The 23,447-nt window shown below is 41.5% G+C and overlaps 1 protein-coding gene across 2 annotated transcripts in view; it reads right to left on the bottom strand.

Moving 5' to 3' along the window:
- The window catches only part of RIF1 (replication timing regulatory factor 1), a 63,501-nt gene extending 43,832 nt beyond the window's left edge, over nt 1–19,669 (bottom strand). The window contains exons 1-9 of one of the 2 annotated variants that reach the window (XM_025405198.1): nt 19,622–19,643; nt 19,036–19,149; nt 18,210–18,288; nt 14,662–14,758; nt 13,145–13,272; nt 12,934–13,028; nt 9,498–9,687; nt 6,796–6,888; nt 338–476 (exon numbers count right to left, since the gene is read on the bottom strand). In XM_025405198.1, the coding sequence (XP_025260983.1) occupies nt 338–476; nt 6,796–6,888; nt 9,498–9,687; nt 12,934–13,028; nt 13,145–13,272; nt 14,662–14,758; nt 18,210–18,288; nt 19,036–19,139 (925 nt within the window). In that variant the 5' untranslated portion in view covers nt 19,140–19,149; nt 19,622–19,643. Of the gene's footprint in view, nt 1–337; nt 477–6,795; nt 6,889–9,497; nt 9,688–12,933; nt 13,029–13,144; nt 13,273–14,661; nt 14,759–18,209; nt 18,289–19,035 lie in introns of both variants that reach the window. The other variant, XM_025405199.1, reaches the window with a different exon arrangement.
- Nucleotides 19,670–23,447: the final 3,778 nt, after the last annotated feature.

Raw genomic sequence — 23,447 nt, 5'->3', positions numbered from 1 at the left:
TCGATAAGATAAGATAGGATAAGATAAGATAGGATAGGATAGGATAACATAACATAAAATATAAAAAATAAAATAAAATAAATAAAGGAAGCCACAAACAGTTATTTTCCACTTTGTTCAGTTTTTGAAATACCGTAAAACAGATTTTATACTTGTGATTTTCGATGACTAGTATGTGAATTCTATTTTCAGTACAAATTTATTACTGTTCCCTTAAAATGAAAATAATTCAGTAGTAGCTTAATTTCAACTTAAAATCCAAAAAAACAGAAAAATTTCATTTGTCTTGCTTTAAGCAAAATGAATTCATAGAAAATCAAAATTGTTAAAATATTACCTGGATTCAAAGCAAAATTATCTATTAAACTCTTCCAAGCAATAAAAGCTATTTTTTTAATCATGGGTGCTCCACTACGAAATCCAAGTTCTTCTAGTTGCAACAGAGAATTGATGAAACTCCCACTTCGATGCAAGGTCTAAAAAAGGGAAAAATCATTAAGAAGTTATTTATCTGCATGAAACAGAATAATTGCTATCATTCCTTTATTCATTCACTTAATAGATGCTCTTAGAACTTCATAATCTAATGGGGAGACAAAAGATAAATTATTCACAAACATAAAGAGATGTGTTAAATGTTAGATATGTTAAAAGTCTTAGGAATTTAAGAAAATAAACTTTAAACACACGTTCCAAACTCAAGACCAAAAAATATATAAAGTTTGAAGAAGCAGATAATGCGTAACACAGAACACTTCTAAAACATTAGAGAAAATTAGGAGAGTAGATAAATCCCAAACTTTATCAAAGCAATACCAAACAAAATATACGTTTATATTAAAGAATTAGAGAAAAAAGGTGTTGAACCCTGAAAATAATAAAAATAACCTTTCAAACAAACTGAAAGGAAAATTAAGGAAACATCTAATTTCATGGCTGTAAAAGAAACATTTTTAAAAAACAGTAGTATCTGCTAATAAAAAATAGTAAAAGTGAGATAAAAATCAAGAAAACTGAATAAGGTTTCTTTTTTCTGAGAGGGAGTCTCACTCTGTCGCCCAGGCTACAGTGCAGTGGTGCTATTTCGGCTCACTGCAGTCTCCTGGGTTCAAGTGATTCTCCTGTCTCAGCCTCCCAAGTAGCTGGGATTACTGGCTAATACTACCACGCCCAGCCAATTTTTGTTTTGTTTTGTTTTGTTTGCAATGGGAGTCTGGCTCTGTCACCCAAGCTGGAGTGCAATGGCTGGATCTCAGCTCACTGCAACCTCTGCCTCCTAGGTTTAAGTGATTCTCCTGCCTCAGCCTCCCAAGTAGCTGGGATTACAGGTGCATGCCACCATGCCTAGCTAATTATTGTATTTTTAGTTGAGGCAGGGTTTCACCATGCTGGCCAGGCTGGTCTCGATCTCTGGAACTCAGGGTGATCCGTCCACCTCGGCTTCCCAAAGTGCTGGGATTACAGGAGTGAGCCACCAGGACCAGTCTAATTTTTATATTTTTAGTAGAGATAAGGTTTTGCCATGCTGGCCAGGCTGGTATCTAACTCCTGACCTCAAATGACCCACCTGCCTCAGCCTCCCAAAGTGCTGGGATTACAGACGTGAGCCACCACAGCCAGCAGAAAACCATCGGATAGCTTCTGAATTACTTCCAAATATTATGTAAGATTTAAATGAGAAAACTATTAAACCAAAAGAAAAATATGAGCTCAGGAGGAAAAAAAAAATAGGCCAGGCACGGTGGCTCACACCTGTAATCCTAGCACTTTGGGAGGTCAAGGCAGGTGGATCACCTAAGGTCGGGAGTTCGAGACCAGTCTGGCCAATATGGAGAAATCCCTTTTCCACTAAAAACACAAAAATCAGCCAGGCGTGGTGGCACATGCCTGTAATCCCAGCTACTCGGCAAGCTAAGACAGGAGAATCACTTGAACCCAGGAGGCCGAGGTTGCAGTGAGCCGAGATCATGCCTGCACTCCAGCCTGGGCAACAAGCCTGAAACTCTGTCTCAAAAAGAAGAAAAAAAGGAAAATAAAGTACAAAATGGAAAAATGACAAGTAATGCATCACAAATAAAAAATTACATAAACACTAACACTCCTAACAGGCTATAAACCACATATAATCTTAACACACTATAAACCAACAAAAAAAAAAAATGGAAGGCAGGGCGCGGTGCCTCACACCTGTAATCCCAGCACTTTGGGAGGCCGAGACGGGCGGATCATGAGGTCAGGAGATCGAGACCATCCTGGCTAACACGGTGAAACCCCGTCTCTACTAAAAATACAAAAAATTAGCTGGGCGTGGCAGGTGCCTGTAGTCCCAGCAACTCGGGAGGCTGAGGCAGGCAAATGGCGTGAACCCAGGAGGCGGAGCTTGCAGTGAGCCGAGATCACGCCACTGCACTCCAGCCGGGGCGACAGAGCGAGACTCTGTCTCAAAAAAAATAAAATAAAAAAAAAAAATAAAATAAAATAAAATAAAAAATGGATTAGAAAACAAAAAACATACAAGTTAGCTACAAAAGCTAAAGGAAATACTTCGTAACAGATCTAGCCCAAGAAGTTAGACACAAGATGAAAACTACAAAGCACTGCTGAAAGAAACTAAAGACCTAGGCCTGGCACAGTGGCTGACTCCTGTAATCCCAGCACTCTGGGAGGCCAAGGCGGGTGGACTGCTTTAGGTCATGAGTTTGAGACCAGCCTGGCCAACGTGGTAAAATCCCGTCTCTACTAAAAATACAAAAACGAGTCAGGCATGGTGGCAGGCGCCTATAATCCCAGCTACTCGGGAGGCCAAGGCAGGAGAATCACTTGAACCCAGGAGGCTGAGGTTACAGTGAGCCAAGACTGCGCCACAGCACTATAGCCAGAAAGACTCTGTCTCAAAAAAAAAAAAAAAAAAAAAAAAAAGCCTAAACAAATGGAAAGACATCTGCTCATTGGTAGAAAGACTTAACATCAATGAAATGCTAACTACTCAAGGCATTATACGCAGATTCATCACAATCCCTACCATGATTTCAACTGTCTTTTTCACAGATAAAGAAGTCTATCGTCAAATTAACACAGAATTGCAAAGAGCCTCAAAAAGCCAAAACAGCCAGCGTGGTGGCTCACATGAGTAATCCCAACACTTTGGGAGGCCAAGGCGGGCAGATTACAAGGTCAGGAGTTCGAGACCAGCCTGGCCGATATGGTGAAACACCATCTCTACTAAAAATACAAAACTTCAGCCAGGCGTGGTGGTGTGCAACTGCAGTCCCAGCTACTCAGGAGGCTGAGGCAGGAAAATCACTTGAACCCAGGAGGCGGAGGTTGCAGTGAGCTGAGATCACGCCACTGCACTCCAGTCTGGGCGACAGGGAGAGTCTCCAGCTCAAAAAAAAAAAAAAAATTTTTTTTAAATTAAAAAGCCAAAACAATCCTGAAAAATAAGAAAACCAGACAACTCACACTGACTGACTTCCAAACGCAGTATAAAGCTACAGTAATTAATACATACGGTAACTACATAAGGACAGCCATACACACTAACAGCACAGAATACTGAGCTTGGATATAAATCTTTGCACCTGTGTTCAACTGATTTTCAAAAGGCCACCAAAGGCCAGGTGCGGTGGCTCATGCCTGTAATCCCAGAACTTTGGGAGGTCGAGGCGGGTGGATCTCTTGAGCTCAGAAGTTCGAGACCAGCCTGGCCAATGTGGTAAAACCCCATCTCTAATAAAAATACAAAAAAGAAAAAAAATTAGCCGAGCAAGGTGGTGGGCACCTGTAATCCCAGCTACCTGGGAGACTGAGGCAGAATTGCTTGAACCCAGGAGGCAGAGGTTGCACTGAGCCGAGATCATGCCACTGCACTGCAGCCTTGGCAACAGAGTAAGACTGTCTCAAAAAACAAAAAAAAAGGGGGTACCAAAAGGATTTAATAAAAACAACCTTTTCAATAAATGGTACTGAGGAATCTGAACATCTACACGCAAAAGGATGAACCTGGACTCTCACCTTACACCATATCCAAATATTCACTCAAAATGGTTCAAAGATCTATATTCAAGATCTAAAACTGGAAAATTCTTACAAGAACGCATTGGGAAACAAAAATGACATTGGATTTTGCAACAACTTCATGAATATGAAGTCAAGTACGAGCAATAACAAAAAATATACAAAATATGCCAAAATTAAAAACTGTGCAATGGATATTGCCAAGAAAGCAAAAGAGAACCTATAGAATGGAAACAAATATTTGCAAATCACATAACTGATACGGGATGAATATCAAAAACATATAAAGAACTACAACTCAACAAAAATTCAAACCTACTCAAAAATGGACCAAGGCCTTAAGACATTTCTCCACAGACAATTAAAGCAGCCAAGAACCAAGTGAAAAGATGTTCAACATCACTAGTAATCAGAGAAATGCAAATCTATACCAAATCAATCCCACTTCACATTCACTAGAATGGCTATCAAAAACAAAAAGGAAAATAAAAAGTGTTGGTGAGGATGTTAAGAAAGTGGAACCCTAGTGCATTACGGGTGGGAATGTAAAATGGTGCAGCTGCTACAGAAGAGTTTGGTGCTGGCTGGTCCAAGTGGCTCATGCCTGTAAACCAGCAATTTTGGAGGCTGAGGCGAGCGGATCACTTGAGTTGGAAACCAGCCTGAGCAGCATGGCAAAATCCCATCTCTACAAAAAATATGGAAAAAAAAAAATTCAGCTGGGCAGGGTGGTAGTCCCAAGTAATCGGGAGGCTGAGGTGGGAGGATGGTTTGAGCCTGGGAGACAGGTTGAAGTGAGTGAGGTTGTGCCACTGCACTCCAGCCTGGGTGACAGACAGAGCCAGACCTTGTCTCAAAAAAAGAAAGAGTTTGAGGCTTTCTCAAAAAGTTCAACATAGAATTACTACATAACCCAGCAATTCCACTCTTAAATATATACCCAAAAAACTGAAAGCGGTAACTCTGACAGATTTGTACACTGGTGTTTACAGCAACATTATTCACAATAGCCAAAAGGTAGAAACAACCTAAATGTCTCTCAACAGATACACAAAATGTGTTATATACAATGACTCAGCCATAAGAATGCAACTTTAATATATGTTATGACATGGATAAATCTTAAAAACTTTATGCTGCCAGGCACGGTGGCACATGCCTATAATCCCAGCACTTTGGGAGGCCGAGGTGGGCAGATCACGAGGTCAGGAGATCAAGATCATCCTTCCTGTCTCTACTAAAAACACAAAAATTTGCCGGGCATAGAGGCACATGCCTGTAGTCCCAGCTACTCAGGAGGCTGAGGCAGGAGAATTGCTTGAACCCACGAGGCAGAGGTTGCAGTGAGCTGAGATCACACCATTGCACTCCAGCCTGGGCAACAAGAGTGAAACTCTGTCTCAAAAAAAATAAAAAAACTTTATGCTTAGTGAAATAAGCCAGACACAGAGGAGCAAATATGTTATAATTTCACTTTTATGAGGTACCTAGAATAAGCAAATTCGTAGAGACTGAAAGTAGAACAAAAGGGTGATGTCTGGGTGGGGGAGGAGGGCAGAGGGAGTTTACTGCTTAATGGGTACAGTTTTTGTTGGGGATGATGCACAAGTTTTGGGTATAGATAGTGGTGATGCTTACAACATTATGAATAGATTTAATGCCATTGAATTCTTCATTTACAAATGGTTAGAACATGGCCGGGCGCGGTGGCTCAAGCCTGTAATCCCAGCACTTTGGGAGGCCGAGACGGGCGGATCACGAGGTCAGGAGATCGAGACCATCCTGGCTAACACGGTGAAACCCCGTCTCTATTAAGAAATACAAAAAACTAGCCGGGCGAGGTGGCGGGCGCCTGTAGTCCCAGCTACTCGGGAGGCTGAGGCCGGAGAATGGCGTGAACCCGGGAGGCGGAGCTTGCAGTGAGCTGAGATCCAGCCACTGCACACCAGCCTGGGCGACAGAGCGAGACTCCGTCTCAAAAAAAAAAAAAAAAAACAACAAATGGTTAGAACACAATAAAAGCAGCACACCCCCTACCACCTAAAACCTGCTTAATCATTGAACATACAGTTGATTCTCGCTCATTATTCATAGTAGTTATGGTTTTCTATTATATAAAATAGCCTGGAAACTAAATTAGCAAATACTGAGCAATCACTCCCATGGGAAATACACAGTTAGGTTTCTTTGAGTCTATGGACACACTTTTGTCAGCTGTTCAATATATAACCTGTTTAACATCTATCTATTAGAAGATATTTTACATTACTGAATCACTAACATCAAATTCACAGCCAGTAGCTCTATAAATCGTGCCTGAACAAAGTTTATTTTCATCATTGGGTATATCACAGCCTTCTTTTGCTTAGGAACACAAACTAGACAGCATCTGGACCCAGGCTTTGGGTCCCAAATTTAACCAGTAAACCACCAGGAAAAGCACAGAAAAGTGAAAAATGTGGCATTACAGGAATTATAAAAAGGACACCTGTTTAAGGTATGAGAACTAAAACAAAAAGGCAGAGCGTAACTTTGCTTGACCTCAGCTGGAAACACGTACATTGTGACTCCAATTCTTTGCCACCCTGGGTGTCTACAAATGATGGCAAAAGCAATGCAAGTACTGATTTCAGATTTACAAATGAATTTTAGTAAGCATGAAATAATGAGCATCAGCTGTACAAAGGAAATAATGAGCATCAAGTGTACAAAGAAAGGTAAGAAAAGAAAGAGTCCAGCATGTAAAAATTGTGGACTGTTCATTAACTGGGCACTTACCCTTCCAAGTAGTTTGACAAACAAAGGCCATAATTTTAACACGTAAGTCTCATTTTTACTCATAAATAGCTTCTGGAGTTCTGAGATTAATTTCTGCAAACAAAAGCAATTAATTTACCAAACAGACTCTTTGAAAAAAAAAAATCCAATATCAAAGTCTAGGAATAATTTTCAAAAACTGATTCAACCAGTTTTCTCCATGATAAAAATATTACCCCACCCAAGGCCAGGTGCAGTGGGTCAAGCCTGTAATCCCAGCACTTTGGGAGGCCAAGGCAGGCAGATCACCTGAAGTCAGGAGTTCAAGACCAGCCTGGCCAATACAGTGAAACCCCATCTCTACTAAAAATACAAAAATTAGCTGGGTGTGGTGGCAGGCGCCTGTAATTCCTACTACTCGGGAGGCTAAGGCATGAGAATTGCTTGAACCCAGGAGGCGGAGGGTGCAGAAAGCAGAGAACGTGCCACTGCACTCCAGCCTGGGTGACAGAGTGAGACTGTCTCAAAAAAAAAAAAAAAAAAAAAAAAAAATTACCCCTCCCAAAAAACTCCACAAGAAAAGCTGAAGCATAGAGCAAATGTGAAGGAGTTTTTACAGTAAATGCTCTAATACAAACACCCAGATGCTATCATTAACACTTTACTATGTTGGTCTTATCACCTATCTGGCCATCCTACCATCCATCAATCCAACTTTTTTCCTAACAATATACTTTACCCTAAAAATGTCAGCATGCATATCATTAACTAGTTTAAATGGCACTGTATTAATATTTTCACACTAATAATGAAAAAATACATTAATAGCTTCATAATCAACAGACACGTGAAATAATTTTTAGCTCAAATTTATATAAAGAATTTCATATATGCTTTGTTGCAAGCTTGATAAATGGGTTACAAAAGGGATTTTATGGTCAGGCACAGTGGCTCACGCCTGTAATCTCAGCACTTTGGGAGGCTGAGGCAGGCAGATCACAAGGTCAAAAGTTCGAGACCAGCCTGGCCAATATGGTGAAACCCCATCTCTACTAAAAATACAAATATCAGTCGGGCATGGTGGCAGGTGCCTATAATCCCAGCTACTCCTGCTGAGGCAGGAGAATCACCTGAACCCAAGAGGTGGAGACTACAGTGAGCTGAGACCGCGTCACTGCACTCCAGCCTGGGCAACAATCGCAAAACTGTCTCAAAAAAAAAAAAAAAAAAAAAAAAAAAATAAAATTTATATGTATATATATGTTACTAAAAAATGAGTTCATCAGAATAAAGCTATTTATGAAGACACTCAAGTTACTTTGTCATACTGAACATTACCAAGAAGTCTTCTGCATTTTAAGCAAGTAAAAGCCCAGGTTTTAGGGGCTGGGTGTGTGGTGGCTCACGCCTGTCATCCCAAAACTTTGGGAGACTAAAGTGGGAGGACTGCTTGAGCCCAGGAGTTCAAGATCTGCTTGGTTAATATAGTGAGACCTTGTCTCTTAAAACAAAAAATAAAACAAGGCCTTCAAATATGGCTTTCCATGTAACCTAGAGTAAAAAATCCATCTTTACAATGGTTCCCGCCATGGTCCTATGTGATTGGGCCCTCTTTTCGTCTCTCTAATTCACTCCACTACTGTCATACTGCCCAGTGTTCCCAGAACACCAACCAGGTACACAACCATTAGAGACGGGCCTTTTGCCCTCATGGTTCTCTTGTCTGGTATGAAGTTACCCTACATTATCCACATGGGTAACTCCTCTGCCTTCAAATCACTGTTCAAATGTCCTTTCCTTTGCCTTCTCTAACCACCTTACATTCCTTTCTCACGGCACTCTCCAGTCCTTGCTCTTCTCCTTAGCGCTCTTCACTTACTACACTATGTACTTAATTATCTCTCCCACAAGAAAATAAGCTCCATCAAGCCTCTTTTGTTCACTGCTATATTTACAGCGCCTGCAACAAAGCACTACATATATCAGATGCCCAGTAAATATGTTACAAGAACAATGGTTAGAAAACCTAAAACCTGTGGCAAGTAATAACTAGAAAACTATAGAGACTAGGTAAGTTTATGTACATTAAATTTGTATCTCCTAGGATTATACAGTAACAACCCAAACATGAGTGAATCAGTTAATGCTCTCCCTCTTTCAGCAATACAATTCCTATTTCCTATTTATCGGGAACGAAGTAAAATGTCTGGATTTTAGTAACAATAGATAGCTCCCCTCCTTACTACTATGTAATAAGCAAGGTGCCTATGCTAACTTATGCAATTCTTAATGTTGTGATTCAAAGCTAAAATCCTAGATCATAGTGCAACTATACCAATATGCCCAGATTTTTTTTGGGGGGGTGGGGACAGGCTCTCACTCAGCCAGGCTAGAATGCAGTGGTGAGATCATAGCTCACTGCAGCCTCAAATTTCTGGTCAAGCAATCCTCCCGCCTTAGCCTCCCAAGCATCTGAGACTACAGGCGCATGCCACCACGCCCAGCTAATTTTTAAGATATTTTGTAGAGATGGGTCTCACTCTGTTACCCAGATGGGTCTGGAACTCCTGGCCTCAAGCAATCCTCCCACCTCAGCCTCCCAGCCTCCCGCATTGGGACTACAGGTGAGAGCCACTATACCTGGCCCCCAGACTGAATTTTAAGCTTAGTGCAAAACCTTCTGATGCAGTATCCAGAAAATTCTTACATAAAAGAACACTCACAGTAGTCATAAGTTGCTCTGTAATAGATGCTATTTCTTGCTGTTTCTGAAGCAATAATGGCATTCCCATCTCCAAAGCAGTTGCTCCCCGCAAATGTACCTTTTGTGCTGAATGAACCACTAAAGGTATGACCAGTTTTGCCCACCTCACTGCCTCTTCTCCCATTTGAGTTGGGGCTTGTTCAATTAGCCTACAATAAAGAAATCAACGAATAATTAGCGTGACGTCACGTTTTAAGTCTTAACAAGCAGTAAAATATGTGACACACAAAAATATACACAGTACGGCCCATTTGTTTTAGAATATATACAAATACGCATTTGCACACAAGAAATAGATACAATTTTTACTAATTTGCACATTATTAATTTTGTAAATTTTTTTAAAAGAACTAATCTTGTCTTAAGATTGAAATATTACAGTCACCCCTCAGTATCCCTGGGGTACTGGTTCTAGGACCTCACAATAATGCTCAGGTCTGATATAAAAAGGACGGTATAGTCATGTACCACAAACAAACGTTTTGGTTAAAAACGCAGCACATTCACAATAGTGGTCCAGTAAGATTTTAAGGGACCTGACAAGTTCCTATCACCTAGTGACATTGTAGCTGTTGTAACATTGCAGTGCAATACATTATTCATGTTTCTGATAACAATGGTGTAAACCAACAAATCTACTGCACTCTCATTCACATAAAAGTACAGCACAATTATATACAGGACATTACTGTACTATAAGATAATGATAAGAAATGACCGGCCAGGTGCGGTGGCTCACACCTGTAATCTCAGCACTTTGGGAGACCGAGGCAGGGGGGATCATGAGGTCAGGAGATGGAGACTATCCTAACATGGTGAAACCCTGTCTCTTCTAAAAATACAAAACTTAGCTGGGCGTGGTGGCACTTGCTTGTAATCCCAGCTACTTGAGAGGCTGAGGCAGAATAGCTTGAATCCGAGAGGCAGAGGTTGCAGTGAGCCAAGACCTCACCACTGTGTTCCAGCCTGGCGACAGAGCAAGACTCTGTCACACACACAAAAAATAGTAATAAAAAAAAATTTTTTTTTTAAATGACTATGTTACCGGTTTATGTATATACCACACTATAATTTTTATTATTAGAGTTTACTCCTACTTCTATTTTTAAAAAGTTAACTGTAAAGTAGCCTTGAGGGGTCCTTCGGCAGATACTCCAGAAGGCAGCATTAACCACAGATGACAGCTCCATGCATGTTATTGCCCTTGAACAAGTTTTAGTATGACAAGATGTGGTGGTGGGAGACACTGATAAGGATCCTGACCCTGCAAGAGGCCCTAGGCTGATGTGTTATGTTGTTAACCAAAAAGTTATGAAAGTCAAAAATAAATAAATAAATTAAAAATTAAGGCTCCTAGAATAAGGATTTAACGAGGGAAAATAATTTTGTACAATTGTATGTTTGTGTTTTAAGCTAAGTATTCTTCTTTTTTTTTTTTTTTTGAGACCAAGTCTCTCTGTCACCCAAGCTGGAGTGCAGTGGCACGATCTCAGCGCACTGCAACCTCTGCCTCCTGGGTGCAAGTGATTCTCATGCCTCAGTCTCCCATATAGCTGAAGATTACAGGCACACATCACCACGCCCAGCTAATTTTGTATTTTCAGTAGAGATGGGGTTTCACCATGTTGGCCAGGCTGCTCTCACGCTGCTGACCTCAGGTAATCTGCCCACCTGGGTCTCCCAAAGTTCTGGGATTACAGGCATGAGCCACTGTGCCCAGCCAAAGCTAATTATTCTTACAAAAGTCAAAAAGTTTTAAAACTTTAAAGTCTAAAGTTACAATAGGCTGGCCAGGCACAGTGGTTCACACCTGCAATCCCAGCACTTTGGGGGGCTGAGGTGGGTGGATCACCTGAGGTCAGGAGTTCAACGCCTGGCCAACATGGCAAAATCCCATTTCTGCTAAAAATACAAAAATAAGCCGGTCGTGGTGGCGGGCGCCTATAATCCCAGCTACTCAGGAAGCTGAGGCACAAGAATTACTTGAACCTGGGGGGTGGAGGTTGCAGAGCGCCGATATCGCCCCACTACACTCCAGCCTGAACAACAGTGTGATTGTCTCAAAAAAAGTTACAGAAAGTAGAGACTATTTTTAAAATGTTTTTATAGATTTAGTGTAGCATAAGTGTACAGTCTTTATGAATAATCTACAATAGTGCACAGTAACATCCCAGACCTTCACATTCCCTCATCACTCCTTCACTGACTCACCCAAAGAAACTTTAGTCCTAAAACCTCCATCCGTGGTAAGCGCCAGATACAGGTGTACCATTTTTTAATCTTTTTTATCATATTTTTACTGTACCTTTTCTATGTTTAGGTACACAAACAGTATTGTGTTAGAAGTGCCTACAACATCCAGTACAGTAATACACTGTACAGGTCTGTAGCCTGGGAGCAACAGGTTGTACCATGCAGCCTAGGTATATAGTAGGCTCTCCCCTCTAGGTTTGTGTAAGTCCACTCTATGTTTGCACAATGATGAAATTATATAATGATGCATTCTTCAGAATGTATTTCCATCATTATGTGACACGACTGTATTTGCATATAACTTATGCACATCTTCCCCTATACTTTAAATCATTTCTAGATTACTGATAATAGCTAATACAATGTAAGTGCTAAGTAAGTAGTTGTTAAACTGTACTGTTTAGGAAATAATGACAAGAAAATCAAAGTCCGTACATGTTCAATACAGATGCAATTTTTCTGAGACTTTCAACCCTCAATTGGTTAAATACAAGGATGCAGAACCTACAAAGGGCCAACTGTATTACTTATTGTTATGCTAAATTCATCATTGTTACAGAAGAGGATAGCCAGAGAACGATGACATAATCTTAGCATCAATCAGAGCATTCAACAGTGGGCAAGTTAAAGCAAGTAACTCAACAAGAAAACTTTAAAGAACAAAAAACAGGGAAGACAGAAATCATGTCATCAAAGAGTTTACACTTAAAAAAAAAAAAAGAGTTTATGCTGTTGGCGTGCCTGTTATAACAAAAATGAAGAAGGTACTCTCCTATTCCCTGCTAAACACTGATTGCCTTTCTAAACAACCCCTAAGCCCACTTATTTTTTTTACATTATTTTTAAAACCCTTACAACAAGCTTTAACAGAGATATTTTTCAAACCCGAACTGTGTATGTTACTAGTAGGAACATAACCAAGACTTCACCTTGAACATGGTCCCAGTAAAAATTTTAAACACCTAGTAACCCATGCACATCTACTTCCATCTTCTTTCTGTTACTTCTTGTCCTTGAGTCTTTTGGTGTAAATGACATTTCCCCCTTTTAATGTCTGTCTCTCATTTAAATTCCAAAAGCCCTCTCCTTCAGCTAAACTTATGAAAACTATTCTTCAATTTGCACGGCATCCAAATGCATACCTTATGATAACATTTAACGCTTCAAAATCAACAACAGCAGAATGCGTCTCTCCTTTATTAAATAGTATTTCTAATGAATCAATTATACTGGATACCTAAAAAACAAACCAAATAAATACAAATGAAATAAGCCTGAACTGTTTTTATTGGCATTATAGTTGTTTTTTAATTGGCATATAGTTAAGATGGCATACCCAAAAACTATACTCACCATTTTGCCAACCACTTCAGAGGGAAATGTCTGCTTAGATATCACCCAAAGTGCTCTGGTACGTACATTTTTGTCTGAACTCTTAATGGTATCATTCAATTTTGAAAGCAATTCTAGAGCATTTGCCTCTGAAAAACAAGCAGTTTTAATTTTGTATAGAATAGTTGATACTCTTTAAAGTCTCAAATATAAAACTAGAGAAAACAATATACTCATCAATCATAAAATTAAAAGTATATCCAGAGAATAGATCAGAGAACCAATGCTGATACCAAACTTCTCCCCAAAACACAAAATTCAGATTAGAGGGGAAGGTATACTGAGAGAAAATAAACAACAGACACCAAATCAGACTTTCTTGTGCAACTGAAGTAACTACAGATATCACTGTAGGTTTGAACATACAAGACAATTTTTGGTAAGATGTTTTCAATCCTGCATCTCTGCTCCAAAATGAACAACTCCTGCTTTAGGTTGTTAACACTTCCATGTATAAAAAAGAGCAAGCAGCAGCTTTTCCCTCAAAAACAGATGGTAACAACTTTGACATCTTTATTCCTAACTTTCCTTTTCTAAAGATAAGAGTTTCCTTTACAATGGAAATCATCTAACTATGGAACAACAATGCAGACTACTTGAAAACTTAGAAAGCATTAGGTTCTGTGCTTTTATTACCACTTTTAGTTCCAAATTATCCCACATTTATCATTATGTCAAAGAACTTTTCAATTCAGCATATTCCTTAGTGCATATGCCTGAATAAAAATTTCCATTTTTACAGCAATCATGTTTAAATACCCTTTTCATTTTATTTTTGTTTGAGACAGAGTTTCACTCTTCCTTCCCAGGCTGGAGTGCAATGGCACCATCTTGGCTCTCTGCAACCTCCACCTCCCGCGTTCAAGCGATTCTCCTGCCTCAGCCTCCTGAGTCGCTGGGATCACAGGCACGTGCCATAACGCCCGGCTAATTTTTTTTGTATTTTTAGTAAAGATGGGGTTTCTCCATGTTGGCCAGGCTAGTCTTCAACTCCTGACCTTAGGTGATCCGCCCGCCTCAGCCTCCCAAAGTGCTGGGATTACAGGCATGAGACACCGCACCCAGCAAATACCCTTATTTTTTTTATTTATTTATTTATTTTTTTTTGAGACAGTATCGCTCACTCTCCCAGTCTGGAGTGCAGTGGCGTGATCTCAGTTCACTGCAAGCTCCGCCTCCCGGGTTCATGCCATTCTCCTGCCTCAGCCTCCCGAGTAGCTGGGACTACAGGCGCCCGCCACTACGCCCAGCTAAGTTTTTGTCAAATACCCCTTATTTTTATGAGCAAATTTTGTAGTATCAAAGTTAGAGCTACGTGTAGGTGATGATAATCTAAACATTCTTTCCTAAAAGCAAACCTTAAACTACAGGTTCTGAAACTAATCCAGAGATAATAGTACTTTTAACAGCATCAAATTATACTTAAAATTTATACTTTATACTCTAAAACTATTGACAGTCATAAGAAATTTATCTACCTGATAATTCTGAGGTAATTTTGGGATTATATAAGCAAAACCCCAGGGCTTGTAGAGCAGCACTACTCAGCTCCGAGTTTTGACTGGAAATGTGAGTCTACAAAAACAAAACCACATTTATTACAAACAAGCACAACTGTAAATCAATCTTTAGAAAGCAGAAGTCAATTATAGAACAAACAAATTCATCACATTTTACTCCAACAAATCCTTGAGAATATGCATAAAAAACAAAAATAAACAAGGAATAAAATCAGAAGGCCATGTGTACAGTTTGGCAAAGAAAGGAGAGGAAAACTGGATCAAGATCAACTGAATGAAGATAAAGGATATCTCTACACCTATGAAAGCAAAGAAAAAGAGGTCAACAGATGAAAAATGCTAAAGACGTAACAGGGAAAAGGGAGTAAGGCCCTTCCACTGAGTAAACAAGAGACTCAAATGCAAAAGCTAACATCCTAACTTTAGAGGGGAGTGACATCTCTTCCTCCAAGACTGGGAGAAGGAAGGGGTTAGAATGTAACATTTATAAAGTATCTATTATTATCTCAATTAGTAGTTATATAAAACAATTTTTTAAACCTTACTTTATACATAAGAGAATTTCAATCCATGTCAATCTAGAAATTGTTTTTTTTTTTTTTGGAGACAAGAGTTTCGCTCTTGTTGACCAGGTTGGAGTGCAATGATGTAATCTCAACTCACTACAATAATCTCTCACTGCAACCTCCGCTTCCCAGGTTCAAGAGTAGCTGGGATGACAGGCGTGCGCCACCATGCCTGGCTCATTTTTTGTATTTTTAGTAGAGATGGGGGTTTCACCATGTTGGCCAGGCTGGTCTCGAACTCCTGACCTCAGGTGATCCACCCGCCTCAGACCTCCCAAAGTGCTGGGATTACAGGCGTGAGCCACCTTGCCTGGCTGTCAATCTAGAATTGAAAGTCCAACTCATAGTATTTATGTAAAAGCTATAAAAGGCCAAATCTGTCAAAGAGGATCTCAGTATGTTTACTTTTACCCTGTACCCCATTTCCTTGTACCATTTCCTACTCCAAAGGGATTTATCTTCAAAATCCCCCATATCTGTTTGAATCAAATATCCACGGAATCCTCAAATTCCTAAGCAGGAGAATAGCAAATGTTAATGGTTAAATATATGAGCAGATACTTCTCTGCAGTGTCTTCTATATTTACAAAACGAAGCCAAAAAATTCAAACCCTAGAGTACAGAATGTAAGGGATATAGTACAGCAACCAGGTGTAAGCAACTAAGTAAGGCTTAATACTTTGAGAGCTACTACTATATCTCCTGGATAACAGCCAGTAAATGTCTGTGATTAATTTTCATTAAACTTACTTGAAAGTGTTCCTTAACAATAATGTGTCTCATTTTCAAGAATGTTGTGGATTCCTAGACACAATCCTAGCTGAACTCTAAACACAACATAGAAACATGTTCTACTTTACCTGGTATGGTTACTACTCTGAAAGAATTCAATTATCCTTTCATTGCTTAAAATTGCTATTGTCCTATTATCAACCTTCCACGTGTATCCAAATAATTTCAGGTACAAATCCTATTTATAAACAATGCAACTTGACTCAAAATGTATGCAATAAGACTGGGCACAGTGGCCAACCAACATGGAGAAACCCCGTCCCTACTAAAAATACGAAAAAAAATTAGCCGGGCATGGTGGCGCATGCCTGTAATCCCAGCTACTTGGGAGGCTGAGGCAGGAGAACAGCTTGAACCCAGGAGGTGTTCAAGCCACTGCACTCCAGCCTGGGCAACAAGAGCAAAACTCTGTCCCCCGCCAAAAAAAAAAACCAAAAAAAAAGTATGCAATAGAGTTCCTGATCCTATAAATGCTCAATATACGAAAGTGCATGTCTTTACATCGAATTACAACAATGTGGAATATGACAATAAAGAAAATGGAATAAACACCGATATTAAGTAACTAGCACACAATAAAGTTTCTGCTTACACAAAAAAAGTTGATGACTATGACAACACCAAGAGTAGGCAGTATCTCTGTTAATACTTAGCCAAAAATCACGTTAAAATGTACAATACGTGTCTGGATGAAACACTTGTTTAAAGGCACACGGCTGGGCACGGTGGCTCACACCTGTAATCCCAGTACTTTAGGAGGCCAAGACGGGTGGATCACCTGAAGTCAGGAGTTCAAGACCAACCTGGTCAACATGATGAAACCCTGTCTCTACTAAAAATATTAGCCGGACGTGGTGAGGGCATGCCTGTAATCCCAGCTACTCAGGAGGCTGAGGCAGGAAAATCACTTGAACATGGGAGACAGAGGTTGCAGTGAGCTGAGATTGTGAAACTGCACTCCGGCATGGGTGACAGAGCAAGATGTGCCTGAAACAAACAAAAAGCATAAAAGTTGGGCATGGTGGCACCTACTTGTAATCTCAGTTACTAAGGAGGCTGAGGTGGGAGGATCATTTGGACCCAGGAGTTCGAGACTGGCTTAGGCAACCTATCAAGATCCCCACCTCAATTTTAATAATTAAAAACAAAAATAAAAGCACAAGAACAAGGTCATAATAAAAACACAAAAAATATTTTTAAAAAAAGGAACAAGATCATAAAAATAAGAACTCAAAGAAACATTGGAGATAAAGTTCAACTTTTTCATTCTAAAAACAAGAAAATTTAAAATATGTTAAGGATGGTCAGGAAGCCACTGAGTAGGCAAGTGAAGACACGAACACAGCTCCATATGTATGATGTCAAACATCATTTCCCTAAAGCAAAAAAGATAACAGTTGTAGCAAAAACTGAGGGTGAATGAGGAAAAAGAAATTAATGCTACCTACAGAGTAGACCAAAGACAACTGTAATTTTAAAATCACTTACTTAGATGTAGATTCCCAAAGGAAAGAAAACAGGTTAATCTCTGATCACTGCTTTCAAGAGCACAAACTCAGATTCAAGTGCCCTTAGGCAACTTAGGCAAATTAAATTAATTTCTTCACCTGCAAAGTGATCATTAAGAAATAATCTCATGGAACTATGGAGAGTTAAGTGATAAAGCATGTAAGGTAATTAAGAAAGTACCTTAGAAGCTTTAAGTAACAATAAAGAGTATTATAATCAGTATTACTACTGTTATATTTTAGATTCAAAGCTTTTGAGTCAACCGGCAAAACTTTTAAAAACCACCAAAAGTGGCTGAGCAAGGTGGCTCACGCCTGTAATCCCAACACTTTGGGAGGCCGAGGAAGGAGGGTCGCCTGAGGTCGGGAGTTCGAGACCAGCCTGACCAATATGGAGAACCCTCTTCTCTACTAAAAATACACAATTAGCCGGGGTGGTGACGGATGCCTGTAATCCCAGCTATTCAGGAGGCTGAGGCAGGAGAATCGCTTGAACCTGAAAGGCGGAGGTTTCAGTGAGCCAAGGCCGAGCCACTGCACTCTCGTCTGGGCAACAAGAGCGAAACTCCACCGCAAAACAACAACAACAAAAAAAACAAACTACCAAAAGTGAAAAACTATTTAACAAACAGATACATACCTTTAAAACTTCGTACAGCCGAGGAAGCTTTTTCTCGATTTCTATAATTACTTCTTTTCCTTCTTCTCCAGTCATACGACTTAAAAAGCAGGAAGAACACAAGTTTAGGTAGTTGACGGGGGGGGAAAAAAAAAAACTCCCTAAAATACATGCACCACCTTTTTAAAAATTACTTTCTAACTCTTGTAAATGAATTAACCCAGTAGGTAAAGTCCTTAAAGGCATATAGAATATATAATGCAATATATATCAGAAATGAAAGTAGAAAACCCTTCAGAATAACTTTTTACATCTGTTATACGCAAGTCGTGATAGCCTGACTCCAAAAAGACAGAACGGGGATCCCTATCCCTAGTTACTAACGATTTACTAAGCCTTTACAAAAGGTTTTACAAAAGCTTAGTACATTTCTATGAAAATTACTTTGAAGCATTTTGCAATTAATAAAAATCAGTTTATGGCTGTTAAAAAAAAAAAAAAAAAAAAACTCTGGGTAGCCACATTTTCCCAACACATCGGAGGTTTACACTGAAAACCCCTCCTCCAACAACTACTTCCAAGCGAAACTTTTAAAAATCCCTCGCTTGCAAAACACGTGCAAGCTCCCTCGTTCCAAACACACACCTCAAGCGCACCAGCAGCAGTACCCGGGAACGTCACCTAGGATACATCTCCCCCGCCCCCCAACGCGTCCGCGACTCGGGTGTCCTCACATTTGCCAGACTTCTAGAACTCATATTCATTCTACGCGCCCCTCCCAACCACCTTCTTTCTCCCCAGTCTAGAGCGCTCCCCCCACCCAGCAACGCCCCGTGGCGGACCTCACCTGGTCAGACTCAGGTAAGCGTCAGTCTGCCCTCCTTGGGAGGCAGAAGGGTCTTCCAAAGTCTCCAACAGCGGCGCGAGGGGGCTCTGACCCCTGGCCGTCATGTCGGCCACCCTGAGGCCCGAACCGGAAGAGGAGAAAATCCAGTGACCGATGGAAACAGCCCCGCGGCGGCCGTGTGAGCCCGGCCCTCACACCCGCACGCCCGCCCCAGCCTCACAGCCACGCCGCGTCTGCACCCCAGGCCTCCGAAGCACCAAACCCCAGCGCGAACCTCCTCCGGCGCCCGGCACCAGGAACCTGAGGCCACGCCACATTCGGGCCTGGGCCCGCTCCCGCCACCACTTTCCCGGGCAGCTTTCAACAGAGGGAGGAGATCGGCAGAGGGCGGGAGAAGCCCGGGGAACGAGGCATCTCGCCGCGAAGGGGCGGAGGGTGGGCAGACTAAGGGCTTCCCGCGGCCTATCACTGTGACCCCGATATTTATCCCACCTAGGAAGATCAGGACAGGGTCCTCTCCGCCTCTGCCCCTCAGCACCCGGACGCTGCCAGAGCTCGACTTTCCCTGCTCCGGCTGTTTACTCACGCGTGCGGCGCTCTCCCTCCTAGACCAAGATGGCGGCGGGGCGGGCCCAGGAGTGCGCGGGAGTAGGTTAGGCCTGGCGGGAGAAGTTCGAGCCAATCCAACAGTCAGCGGCGCACCTGAGTTATCGATCGCATCGCTTCCCTGCCCAGCTGCCGTGTCTCGCCCCCCTGGTCAGCATCAGGTGGTGGTGTTTTGCCTAAGACGAGAGACTTGAAATTCAAAATGTGACTTAATTGCGCACACTCACTAGACTGAACTTAGTAGACCTTTAGACTAAGTGTTCAAACTCCAAGTCCAGTGCTTGTTGAAGTTTTAGCTACAAATCAGTTACCAAAAGGAGATAACGTACTGTTAGGTTTAAGACTAAGAGTTGGCCGGGCGCAGTAGCTCACACCTGTAATCCAAGCACTTTGGGAGGCCGAGGTGGGCGGGTCACCTGAGGTCAGGAGTTCGAGACCAGCCTGGCCAACACATGGTGAAACCCCGTCTCTACTTAAAAAAAAAAAAAATACAAAAATTAGCTGGGTGTGGTGGCGCACGCCTGTAGTCCCAGCCACTTGGAAAGCAGAGGCAGGAGAATCGCTTGAACCCGGGAGGCGGAGGTTGCAGTGAGCCGAGATCACGCCACTGCACTCCAGCCTGAGCGACAGAGTAAGAGTAAGACTCCGTCTCTCAAAAAAAAAGAAGAGGCCGGGCGCGGTGGCTCAAGCCTGTAATCTCAGCACTTTGGGAGGCCGAGACGGGCGGATCACGAGGTCAGGAGATCGAGACCATCCTGGCTAACACGGTGAAACCCCGTCTCTACTAGAATACAAAAAAAATTAGCCGGGCGTGGTGGCGGGCGCCTGTACTCCCAGCTACTCGGGAGGCTGAGGCAGGAGAATGGCGTGAACCCGGGAGGCGGGGCTTGCAGTGAGCTGAGATCCGGCCACTGCACTCCAGCCTGGGCAACAGAGCCAGACTCCGTCTCGGGAAAAAAAAAAAAAAAGAAGAAGAAGAAAAGAGCTGTATCTCAAGAAGGTCTAGATTCCAGCTCTAGTTCCACGTGACTTTAACAAGTTAATTAACCTATGCCTCAATTTCCTCCTCCATAAAACAGGGCTTTTAATAGGTGAAGTGAGAAAAGGTTGGAGAGGCCAATGGTTCTCAAGTCTTAAGCGTACATAACAATGGCCTGGGGATATTCGTTATTAAACTGCAGCTTCCTGGGCCCCGCCTTTATGCATTGTAATTCAGTAGATTTAGGTAGCTCCCGAGAATGTGCATTCTTCTCTTAGGCCCCTGGGGGGTTGAAGGGTGGGATTTGGCCCGGGCTTCTTCCCTAGAGACACAATGACAGTCATTTATCCTTACTGTTAATAGGCTGCTCCTCTTTTCTTTTTCTTTTTTTTTACTTTTCTTTTTTTTTTTTTACTTTTCTTTTTTTCTTTTTTTTTTTTTTTTTTGAGACGGAGCCTCCTTCTTTCGCCCATGCTGGAGTGCAGTGGGCGATCTAAGCTCACTGCAACCTCTGCCTCCAGGGTTCGAGGGAGTCTCTGCCTCAGCCTCCGGTGCAGCTGGGATTACAGACGCCCGCCACCACACCCAGCTAATTTTTGTATTTTTAGTAGAGACGGGGTTTCACCATCTTGGCCGTGCTGGTCTCGAACTCCTGACCTCGTGATCCACACGCCTCGGCCTCCCAAAGTGCTGGGATTACAGACTTGAGCCACCGTGCCGGGCTGTATGTGGTTTTTTTATTGTCTGCCTCTACCCATTAGAATATAAATTCTGTGAGAACAGGGATTTTGCTTTTTTTTCCCCCCCCATAATTTCCCGTTTATAATTAAAGGACTGGGGGGGGGTGGGGTCATGTTGCTTGTATTTCTTTCATATGTATGGTTCTTTGATCTTCCAAAAATGTTATGTTTTAAAAATTTTATTATTTTTAAAGACAAGGCCTTGCTCTGTTGCCTGGGCTGGAGTGCAATTGGTGGTGTGATCATGATTTACTGCAGCCCTGAATTTCTTGGGTTCAGATGATCCTCCTGCCTCAGCCTTATAAGTAGCTCAAAAATGTTATGTAAGATTTTATCGTTGTCATTCCTGTGCCTAAAATACTCTGGCCATTCCCATCAGCAACAGGATGGATTTCAAAACTTTTGACATAACATGGAAGCCTACCATGATTGGGCCACTGCTCGTTCTTCATCTCCAGATTGCTCCCACTTCATCAGATTCTGAACAGTTTGCTAAGATCTCCAGCTTCTCTGTGTCTTTGAAGACTTTTATTTACAGCATGTATTTAGAATATTAATTACCTTCTTCAAGAGTAATAAATAAGAGTCAGGTGGTTCACACCTATAATCCCAACACTTTGCAAGGCTGAGGCAAGTGGATCACCTGAGGTCAGTTCAAGATCAGCCTGGCTGAAATGGTGAAACCCCTTCTCTACTAAAAATACAAAAATCAGCCGGGCGTGGTGGTGCACGCCTGTAATCCTAGCTACTCAGGAGGCTGAGGCAGGAGAATCGCTTGAACCTGGGAGGCGGATTCAAGCCAAGATTGTGCCACTGCATTCCAGCCTAGGCAACAGAGTGAGACTCTGTCTTAAAAAAAAAAAAAAAAAAAAAAACAAGAGTCGACTAAAATCACACCTTTTTGTGAAATCTTTCCCTCATCTACTATCCAACCACACACATTCTCTTCATGGAGAATTAAATGCTCCTGCCTCCCTGCTATCATGCTATTGATCTGATAAAATGAGTATCTCATTAATTTATTGTTGTTTGGTTATAGGTGTTTGAGTGCAGTGGCAGTGGCAGAGTTGACAGGTAGCCTGACGGGGATTAGTTCCATCTGTAATCTCATCTCATAAGTGCCCCCCCTCCCTGGTATTTGACATTTTCTCCATCTGATCTAGAGTGCTAAGGGATTACAGAATGAAAACAAATACCCTTCCCCACCCAGACCCCTCTTCACACAGCCTTACAACTTGGTTGCTACCCCAAAACTTCTCTTTTATAGAAATTTCATATAAATTTCTATAGAAATGTTTATAGCTACCCTCCTGGATCTGCTACCTTTGGGCAATAAATTCATAGTACCTAGCACTCAATAAATATAATCTGAAATAATTTGTTCATGTATTAATTCATCCATCCTTTCATCCATTCATCCAACTAATACACAATTTCTATCTTTCCCTCTCTAAATCCTACATCTCTTCTCCCCAGATCATCTTCCCTTTCTAGATGAAGAGCCTTATACCTGCAATCCAATATTCCTTTCTAACTTCCTCATTCATGTTTTTTTGTTTTGTTTTGTTTTGTTTTGTTTTGAGACAGAGACTTGCTCTGTCACCCAGGCTGGAATGCAGTGGTGCAAACATGGCTTACTGCAGCCTCTACCTCCTGGGTTCAAGTGATCCTCCCACCTCAGCCTCCTAAGTAGCTGGGACTACAGGTATGCACCACCATGCCTGGCTAATGTTTATTTTTTGTAGAGATGAGGTCTTGCTATGTTGCCCAGACTGGTCTCAAACTCCTGGGATCAAGCAATTCTCCCATCTTAACCTTTCAAAGTGCTGAGATTATAGTTGTGAACCTCCATGCCCAGCCACATTAAGCACACATTACTCAGCAAACATGAAGCCTATAATCTATATCTATCAATGACTCCTTTCTCTTACTTGTCCCCAGTGGTCCTAATGATTCTCCCTTCTCAATAATTCTTAGATCTACCCACCAATGTGTATCTAAAAATCTCAATTTATAGCCTAAATATACCTAAACATATTATTTCAAGGCTAGAACATTGCTTTTTTTTTTTTTTTAAGTTTTTATTG

This window comes from Theropithecus gelada, chromosome 12 (assembly GCF_003255815.1).
Source record: "Theropithecus gelada isolate Dixy chromosome 12, Tgel_1.0, whole genome shotgun sequence".
Taxonomy (NCBI): Eukaryota; Metazoa; Chordata; class Mammalia; order Primates; family Cercopithecidae; genus Theropithecus; species Theropithecus gelada.
The sequence above is the reverse complement of the archived record's forward strand: the minus strand, read 5'-3'. Positions and strand labels throughout refer to the sequence as shown.